The sequence below is a fragment of the Palaemon carinicauda genome, chromosome 6 (assembly GCF_036898095.1).
Source record: "Palaemon carinicauda isolate YSFRI2023 chromosome 6, ASM3689809v2, whole genome shotgun sequence".
NCBI lineage: Eukaryota > Metazoa > Arthropoda > Malacostraca > Decapoda > Palaemonidae > Palaemon > Palaemon carinicauda.
Window position 1 is genome coordinate 68,094,593 of NC_090730.1, and position 10,800 is coordinate 68,105,392.

Sequence of the window (10,800 nt, forward strand, 5' to 3'; positions counted from 1 at the left end):
TCTGAATGGATTTTATACCTCTATTTTCTGAGATTAGGTAACGGCCAATAGTTACGTAATATGATCATGAATAAACTAGTCAATGTGACTCACTGGTATATTTCGTTAATGACCTAATTTTCTTATCTTATTGTAGATTTTATCTAATTCTCTATCTTATGTTATAAAGAAGAACAGGATGTTGTCCTTGGCTGGAAACCAGAGGTCGATCTAATTACAAACCGGATTGGGGTCCTTTTCCCTAAAGGCGTTGGGATATAAAAGGAGACAGGTGGAAGTTCGGGAGGCAGTTGACACATTGGCCTCTCTGAAGCAACAGCAGTCATGAGGTTCCTCCTACTTTGTAAGTGTTTTGTGCTTCTGTTATGCAATTACTATGGAATAGAGCCAGTTTCTCTTTACTGATAGAAGAAGAATATATCAATTACAAATTCCAATATCTTATATTAAGTGTTAAGGGAGTGTGTAAATTTTCAAAAGATTTTAGGTACAGTAAGAACTATTTCAAATTACTTATAAATTCTCATTAGTATTGAATTGCATTACTATTAGTGTGATCTCCTTAAATTCTATAAAGCTAAAGATAAATAACATAATAAAAATTTTTGTCTTTGATATCAGCAGTTGCAGTTGCTCTTGCAGCTGGACAACAGTTCCAGCAAAGTCTGGAACTCAATAATCCAGCTGTCAGGCTTGCTGGTCCGGGATTCTTCCAGCAAGGAAACTCCTTTAGATCTGGATCCGTTTTTGGCAACAACAACAGAAATAATCAGTTCCAGAATCTAGGCTCAAATATTCAATCCAGTTCTGTTTCAAACAACAGAAACATTGAGTCATTTACTACGCTCCAGAATGATAATCAATTTCAGTCTGGAAGAACAACTTCCCAGCAGAACCAACAAAACAACTTAAATTCCTTTGGTGCTGAAAACCAAAATAGGTTCCAAGGTCAAGCTTATCAACAAAACCAACAAAATACATTCTCACCCGGTGCCTTCCAACAAGACAGTGGAAATCAATTCCAATCTACCAGCAGTGTAAGCACATCTGAGATCAACACTGGAATCAGCTTTGATTTGAACCAAGGAAATCCTGATAATCGTCCCCAGACTTTCTCTGATAACCAACAAGATACCAGAAGGAACCGTCTCACACCAATCAACATCCAGTTGACGCCCTCACTTCGCATACAGGCCCAGCAGGCACCAAACTCTTTATTGCAGACTGGCAGAAATCAACAGAATATTAACAACCGATTTCAGCAAACTAGACTTAGTATAGAAAGGTTTGACAACAACAACAACAACAACATCCAGTTCAATGCCAACAGCCAGGTTTCATTAAGAGGACAAACACAGTCAAGCAATAGTTTACAGTTGAACACTGGTTCGTCCTTCAACCAGGGCGGTGACGAGGTGAGTGGGGTTTTCGAGCCTTTGAACCTGCCCTCGGGTGCCACCCGTTTGCTTGGCAGTATCTCTTCCTCCTTCAGCTGCACCAACCGACCTTACGGCTACTACGCAGACCAAGACAACGCCTGTCGTGTCTTCCACGTTTGCAACCCAGCTCTCTTCTCTGACGGCAAAATAGAAACCTACCAATACAGGTAAGGAAAGAAAGTTTCCAAAAATGGATTACGTATATATATATATATATATATATATATATATATATATATATATATATACTATATATATCTATATATATATATATATACACGTATATATACATATATATATTTATATATATATATATATATATATATATATATATATATATATATATATATATACACACACACTCACACACACACACAGACATATATATATATATATATATATATATATATATACATATATATATATATATATATATATATATATATATATATATATATATGTATATATATATATATATATATATATATATATATATATATATATGTGTGTGTGTGTGTGTGTGTGTGTCGTGTCTTCCACGTTTGCAACCCAGCCCTCTTCTCTGATGGCAAACTAGAAACGTTCCAATACACGTAAGGGAAGAAAGTACTTCTCAAAAATGTACTATTTAAATATACATATATATGCACTCATATATATGTATATATAAATATATATACATATGTATATATATATATATACGTATATATACATATATATATATTTATATCTATATATATATATATATATATATATATATATATATATATATATATATATATATATTGTGTGTATATAAATGGCTAAAACTGTCATGTGATGAGCATTAAATGCGCATTATGTTAAAATCAATATTTTCATATTATTGGTGGCAACAGCGAACTCACAATCAAGTTTTTTCTCTTATACTTTCGTGGCTATTATAAACACAGTGACATACACACCCGCACACACAGAACACACACATATATATGTATATATATATGCATATTTATAGTGTATCTATTCATATTACTTATATATATATATATATATATATATATATATATATATACACACATACATACATACATATATATATATATATATATATATATATATATATATATATATATATATAAAACGTATATACATACACTATATATATATGTGTGTTTTTGTATACAAGAGCAGTAAGCTTCGATGTCTCCATAATTCATCTTTCTTTTTTTGCTCATTTTAGCTTCATGTGCGGCGAAGGCACCGTCTTTGACCAAAGCGAGATGACCTGCAATGTGGAGTATGATGCCACCCCTTGCCAGGAGGCTGCCAGTTTCTACTTCAGGAACGAGCAGTTTGGTCGTTTGGAGGACAAGAACTTCTAAAAGGTTTAATATGCATTGAAGAAAGAAATTTGCCATCATAATTATTACCCAGAGTCAGATGAATGTTGTACATTCAAAGAGGGTAAGTGTTCAAATTGGTGACATGAGGTATTACTGTGTAAAGGTATTTGCAATAAACAAATAAGCTTTTTCTGATATTTCATTTGAATGTTAATACAGAGTTATGTAATTCCTTGTATTTTACTTATGATAGCAATTAAGGTTATTACAGATGTTAATATGTATATGGTGGATTACATTGACATAATTAACGATAATAATGAGGTAAAATAATGAAGTAACGGCACATTTGAGTATCAAGTAAGTGGAGCTTGCGTAAATGGAGACGATCATGTATACTGTGTACCAGGTCTACTTCTTTCTTCCATCCCATATCACAGCTGTCACGAATGTTATATCTTCCTGATACTTGGTGAATCGCACAAATCGAATGTACCTAACAAGGAAAACGCAACCAAACATCAAAATTTCTCTCTTAAAAGAAAAAAAAAATGCTCTAATTTATACAAATGCTTCCCATGGATACATAACTAAAGATTTTAAAGTGATTGACATTGTTTTAAAAATGTATAAGGACTTATATGGCTGAAGCAGTATACTAACTGATAGAACATTTAACTTAACTCTGACCATATAGTATCGTCATTACATTTCTCACAAGACGAGATGACAAGCATGTTGTTTTTGGTTCCAATCGGGAGGTTTTGGAATAATTCCCATGAAGGTCCATATAAATTGTAGCAAATGGTAATGCCATGTGAAACTCTGGCACTGGCTCCTGCTTGGTAGAATTAATGTCGTTAAATTGAAGACTGAAATGACATAACTGAAAATGATATTGAGATGTTGATCTCTCGCATCGCTAAAACACAGCAGCAACGTTTTGCCGGCTGATGGATAAAATGTATAACTTTCAAAGTATTCATTAGTTAAAATGTGGCAAAATATGTAGAAAACCTGAAAGGAGGGATATATTTAACAGCGACGATGTCACAAAAAATTATGTTGTGTAGTTTTATAATTATAAACTTCCAGTCAACCAACCAGACTACATGTGCCTTTAAGCCTATGCCATGCGTCTGAAATATGTAAACACATGTAAACAGACGGTAAAATCGTATTTTTGCTTCACGTTGCAATGTAAAATGCTCACTTACTGTTTCACAAAGTCTCTCTTTTTACCTGCTACTTTAAGTTTTCTCTCACAAAGAATTTCTTTTAGTTACAAAAAGTTTTCATCCTAGTATTGATTCACGTGTTGAGCATCAGTCATTGCTAAAGACATATATATATACAGTATATATATATATATATATATATATATATTTATATATATACAGTATATATATTTATATATATATTTAATATTGTGTGTGTGTACATATATATATATATATATATATATATATATATATATATATATATATATGTATATTTAATATTATGTGTGTATATGTAAATATATACATATATATGTATAAATATATATATATATATATATATATATATATATATACATAAATATATATGTAAATATATTTAATATTGTATATATATGTACATATATATATATATATCTATATATATATATATAGATATATATATATATATATATATATATATATATATATATATATATACATACATATATATATATATATATATATATATATACATATACATATATATATATATATATATATATATATATATATATATATATATATATATATATATACATATATATATATATATATATATATATATATATATATATATATATATATATATATATATATATATATATATACATACAACCTTAATTTTTATGATCAATGTAAGATTGTGAAGTCTAAGGAATATTGTGTTTGTGAGTTTTCCATCTTCATACCTTATCACCATAGTTTAAAACCAAAGACAAATATCATGATTATTAATTCAAAAAAATAGATAATCGTCTTCTGTATACTAGAAATTAGACGATATTAAAAATATAAAAGACGTTAAAAATTTAAAGATGAATTTGGAACGGAAAAGCAAATGATAAATATAATAATTCTCAAGTAAAAAAAATTGTAAGCTTAGAAAGCTGATAGCCCCAACTTGACCAATATTAAAATAAGTTAAAGCAATGAATTAACTTCGTTAGTAGGTTTTGGTAAAATTATCAAGTAGGCTGAGAGGTATATTTTGATAGTTATTCTGTAAAAATTGCAATTGGTCACATAAAGATTGTCCAAAAGTATGATTTTGTTGTTGCTACCTTCTGTTGTCAGGTGCCAGGAAATTGCATCTGAGGGTGTTTCCTCGTAAAAAAGGACCCCCACTGTCAGTACCTTTTCAAACTTTAGCCCCTTACTCGAAAAATCTTTCCAACGGCTATGATCATGTATTGACAGTTGGCTGTGAAGCCCGCGTCTTCCTTCACCACAGAGCCACCTAACGGATTAGTGTTGCCATTATCCCTTTGATTTGAAATTGTTATCTTCTAGCCATAGAATGGTATCTAACCAACAGAAAGAATGCTGAAGTCCCCTTCAAATGCAGTGTCATCTGAAGGAAATGTTTGACTGATTTGTGCTGAAGAGTGATAAGTCTTCCTCTGAACATGAAGTCATATTTAGAAGCACTGCACGAAAGTTTTATTTGACAGTGAACTGGTATTCACAGATCTCGTTGGGAAAATTCTGGATAGGTTCCAAAGGGATGCGTCACAGGAACAGATGTCACTTGTCTGTGATCGAGGACACTGGGAAAATCTTGTGACATCAATTACTTAATATGGTTAACAGAACAAGAACTATTATAGCTGGAAGTATATTGGGAGAGATTTTTCGCCACACGACGCTGCTTATTTCAGTTACTTAATTTCCTTATTATACCACATTAACCCAAATATATGTTATAATAGAATTAAGATTAAAACTTAACCTCAAGAACTTGTATTAACTCAGGTTTATTACTGCTTTAAATATAGTAAGCTCACTGAATGTAGTTTTTCTCAATAAGTCATATATTGTAGTCAATAAAGTTTTTGGTTTCAGAGCAAGAAGGAAGATCAGGAAAAATAAAGTGTAACTCATCTATTGGTAAAAAGTAATTAGTAAACATTCCAATGACACCATGTCAAGAACTTAGTCAGATTATTCCTTTGTAGATAAATTAGAAACAGAATACAAGTAGACATTTGACTGTTATCTTGAATAAGAACGACAATTAGCCTCTTTTGTACATAACCGAAAATTAGTGTATGTAAAAGAGGAATAATTCAAAGTTCATCAAATATTACATAAAACAGAAAACCTCAATATCTTATTATGCCAGTACTAATACTAAAAAAAATGCAAAACAAAATGGTAACGCATATTGTGCACTGCCATCTATGGAACTAAGAGTTTTCGAAACCTAGTAAAAGGATTTTGCAAACTGTCTCTGAGGACAGAAAACTGAAGGTAAAGATCCTGGAAAGGTTGGAGAAAGTGTCGTTAAGAAAACAATATAGAGAAATCTTTCGCTTATGGGACGTTAATATTTTGACAGAATGGGAGAGGAGGAGAAACAACGGATAAAGCAAGTGGTTTAAGAAATTATAAAACTATAATCCAGCTACGAAGTAGGTGATTTCCTTACTATTCTCGAATTTGATATTATACCCATGCCGGTGGTCAGCCTTTAAACCAATATCACATAAGCTAATCTCATTAAATCATCACCTTTATCATTAGAAAACTATTCATTAAGATTAAAAAAATGGCAGCAATCCTAATTGCTTTCAAGGATTAGCCATTTGTAAATATGCCATGGTAAAAGACACCTTTAAATTTTGGAGTATGGTGGGACCTAATTTATTATTCGGAAAAGGTTTTCACAAGGTAACGTGCTGAAAATTTTAGATCACTTGGGCAATTTATCATTTAGGAAGTGATGGTGATGCGCTGTTATAAATACAGGTATTTCTAAATTACGAAGAATTCTTTGACCTGCCTTAACTGTAAGGGGAAGCCAGTTACTCTAATGGATTTATACATCCCACAACATCGCTACTTCAATTACATAACAGTTAATGTTACTAGATTTAAAATCAATATTTTCTTCAAGAACAGAAGACCTGCTGGTGAGACCACCCAGGATTTTCTTTTAAAACTTAAGAAAAGTACATTAGAGTATCATCTAGAATTTAAGGATTACTGATTAGACCATCCTTCCTATTGGAAAGGGTGAGCGCCGATAGGTGTTTCCTGAAGAACTGGAAGTACCTTAGTCAGATCACCTTTCTCTTGGTAAGCAAAGAGTACCTGGAGATTTCATCAAAAGTAGGAGGTGTGCTGGTTACATCACCCATGTCACTGGTGAGAGAATCAGACCAAACCTCTATTTGTTGAGAAAAAGTATGTAAGGTTGCTGGTAAGATCACCCTTCTCTTTGATGAATAAAGTTCACATTGGAGTTCCTTTATGGATAGGAGGACTATTGGTCACACTACCATTCTCCTTGGTGAGATAAGAGGATATAGAAGTTTTTTTTTTTTTTTAAGTTCTGAAATTCTATTTAGATCATCCTTCTTCTTTGTGGTGGAAGTGCATCTAGCAAGGTTTCCAAGATCCGAAATCCTTCTGGTCAGACTACCTTTCCCCTTTGTAAAAAATAAAATATTTTATTTTTTTTATTTTTAGATTTAGAATTATGTTAATCAGATCATCCTTCACCCTGCTTCTTGATGAGAGGGAAACCAATAAGAGTTTTTTTCTAGAACAAGATGCCTGCTGATCAAACAAATGCGCTCAATGGGAAAAGAAGAATATCTAAGAATTTCCCCAATAAGAGGATGTCTGCTATTCATGCCACCCATCTTCCTGGTGAGAGACACTTAAGATCTTTCTTAAGAACAGGATACCTGCAAGCCAAACCACGCTTCTGCTTGGTGAAAGAAGAAACCCTAATAACGTCTTCCTGAACAAGAGAGCAGCTAGTAAGACTACCCTTTTTCTAAGTGAGAGAAGAACACCTAATTTTTTTTTTTTTTATCAAGAACTACATTTCTGTTGATGTGATTACTATTCTCCTTGTTGAGGAAGAGCATCTTTACCTTTCTTTTAGAACAGTTGCATACTAATCAGACCACTCTTCTCTCCTTGGTGAGATAGTATACAGATAATTTTTGTTTAAGAGCTATTCAGAATTTCTAATCTTAGAGAAAAGGTACTAAAAATCACTAGTGAATTTAGAAAATATTTGTTATTCTGTTTTATTGATCTTTTTCTTCATTATTGTGAAGATTTTTCTATATTTTCCTTATTTTGAAGTTACAGTTAATTCTTAGCATGGAAATATCGGTCAGACAATAATGCAGCCCTTGGAAATCAAGATAATTAGTGTTATCACAATAGCCATCCTTTTTAGGAGTGACTATAGTTTCTTTATCATCAATAACTAACTAACCCAAGAAACTTTAAAGGCCATCCATCAGTGATAGTGCAAACCCAAAGCAAAATAAGTGATGATTTAATAGAAATACTAAGTTATCTTAGTGGTTTATTGCAGCTAACTATACATTGATATATAGACAATTCCTATTTTCACCAATTCCACCATAAAGTCCTTTTAAACCCTGAGAATCCAATGGGTCATACGGGGAAACCCAATTTTCTATGCTCTGTGAATATTGAACCTTTTAGAAGTTCTTGTCCTCCAAACGACCAAACTGCTCGTTCCTGAAGTAGAAGTTGGCAGCCTCCTGGCAAGGGGTGGCATCATACTCCACCTTGCAGGTCATCTCGCTTTGGTCAAAGACGGTGCCTTCGCCGCACATGAAGCTAAAATGAGTAAAGAAAGCAAGATAAGTTAAGATATGCATAAGCTTACTTATTTTCTTTTACACACACACACACACACACACACATATATATATATGTATATATACATATATATATATATATATATATATATATATATATATATACTGTATATTTGTGTATGTATATACGTATGGATGTATATATCCAGCATATATAAATTCCTCTAACTTTTCACGCTTTAGAAGACATACATCCAAAAGAGGAGCACTTCCTTCTGTTTTCTTATCAAGTCTATGAGAGTAAAGTTGCAAATTCCAATTACTTTTACTTGACTCCAGTAGGTGTTGGCAAGCATTAACAGCACAGTGATCGTCAGGAATCGAACTCGTTCCAAAGAATAGTTATGCCATTACTGCACCACTCAGCCGTTTATGTGTATTAGAGTTTTTTGTCAATTATTTCCAAAAAGGTAGGTTGTGATGAATAAAATGGTATAAAAAGGCTCTCTAAAATGGACACCGGGAACTAAATCAGAAAAGTATGCTTCTGAACTTATGTATGATAGTAAATGAAGATAAATTATGTTGACATTAATTGCAAGAAAAGCCGTTGATTTTACGCTATTAGCTAATGTTCTTTGCAACTGAAGACACTTTAGAGAATTCTAATAATAAAATGCTGCTATATTTCCAATTAATTCATCCTATCCAGAACTACGCCATCTGATGATAATGTCTCCATGAAATCTCGGTACTAAAGTTCTATTTAATGAACACACACAAATATATATATATATATATATATATATATATATTTATATATATATATATATATACATATATATATATATATATATATATATATATGTATGTATATATATATATATATATATATATATATATATATATATATATATATATATATATATATAATCCATTTTTGAAAACTTCCTTCCCTTACCTGTATTGGTAGGTTTCTATTTTGCCGTCAGAGAAGAGAGCTGGGTTGCAAACGTGGAAGACACGACAGGCGTTGTCTTGGTCTGCGTAGTAGCCGTAAGGTCGGTTGGTGCAGCTGAAGGAGGAAGAGATACTGCCAAGCAAACGGGTGGCACCCGAGGGCAGGTTCAAAGGCTCGAAAACCCCACTCACCTCGTCACCGCCCTGGTTGAAGGACGAACCAGTGTTCAACTGTAAACTATTGCTTGACTGTGTTTGTCCTCTTAATGAAACCTGGCTGTTGGCATTGAACTGGATGTTGTTGTTGTTGTTGTTGTTGTTATTGTTGTTGTCGGACCTTCTCGTACTAAATCCAGTTTGCTGGAATCGGTTATCAACATTCTGTCGATTTCTGTCAGTCTGCAAGAAAGAGTTTGGTGCCTGCTGGGTCTGGATGCGAAGTGAGGGCGTCAGCTGGATGTTGATTGGTGTGAGACGGTTCCTTCTGATTTCTTGTTGGTTATCAGAGAAAGTCTGGGGACGATTATCAGTATTTCCTTGGTTCAAATCAAAGCTGATTCCATTGTTGATCTCAGACGTGCTTACACTGCTGGGAGACTGAAATTGATTTCCACTGTCTTGTTGGAATGCACCGGGTGTGAATGAATTTGGTTGGTTTTGTTGATAAGCTTGACCCTGGAAACTATTTTGGTTTTCAGCACCAAAGGAATTTAAGTTGTTTTGTTGGTTCTGCTGGAAATTTGTTCTTCCAGACTGAAACTGATTATCATTCTGGAGCGTAGTAAATGACTCAATGTTTCTGTTGTTTGAAACAGAACTGGACTGAATTTTTGATCCTAGATTCTGGAACTGGTTATTTTTGTTGGTGTTGCCAAAATCGGATCCAGATCTAAAGGAGCTTCCTTGCTGGAAGAATCCTGGACCAGCAAGCCTGACAGCTGGATTATTGAGTTCCAGAGTTTGCTGGAACTGTTGTCCAGCAGCAAAAGCAACTGTTACTGCCAATAGGAAAGAAAATAAATTTTCATTGCTGTTATTTTTTTTCCATCGAAGACAATTATGCAAAGGTATGCAAATGAGTATTACTGAGATAGTACATTTTTATTGAAGTAATTCTTTAGTGTATCAAACTTCTTCAATATTTACACAACGACTTGATAAGATATACGTACAGGTAATTTATGTTTTTGAAAGGTAACTAAATATGAATATATTCAAATCT

At 32.7% G+C, this 10,800-nt stretch overlaps 2 protein-coding genes across 3 annotated transcripts in view; one reads left to right on the plus strand and one right to left on the minus strand.

The window, feature by feature from the left end:
* Positions 1 to 294: 294 nt before the first annotated feature.
* Positions 295 to 2,953, plus strand: LOC137642117 (dr1-associated corepressor homolog). Of its 2 annotated transcripts, none has more exons than XM_068374668.1 (3): positions 295 to 343; positions 625 to 1,606; positions 2,662 to 2,953. In XM_068374668.1, exons 1-3 carry the CDS (start codon positions 325 to 327, stop codon positions 2,801 to 2,803), a joined length of 1,143 nt encoding a protein of 380 aa, XP_068230769.1. In that variant the 5' UTR covers positions 295 to 324; the 3' UTR covers positions 2,804 to 2,953. The 2 variants fall into 2 exon arrangements, with proteins under 2 accessions (XP_068230769.1, XP_068230768.1); XM_068374667.1 differs by having other exon boundaries at positions 299 to 343; positions 622 to 1,606.
* Positions 2,954 to 8,040: 5,087 nt separating this feature from the next.
* LOC137642573 (dr1-associated corepressor homolog) overlaps positions 8,041 to 10,800 on the minus strand; it is a 2,899-nt gene continuing 139 nt past the window's right edge. Inside the window, exons 2-3 of the mRNA XM_068375255.1 lie at positions 9,580 to 10,576; positions 8,041 to 8,637 (exon numbers count right to left, since the gene is read on the minus strand). Coding sequence (XP_068231356.1) covers positions 8,496 to 8,637; positions 9,580 to 10,576 — 1,139 coding nt within the window. The 3' untranslated portion in view covers positions 8,041 to 8,495. The remainder of the gene's footprint in view (positions 8,638 to 9,579; positions 10,577 to 10,800) is intronic.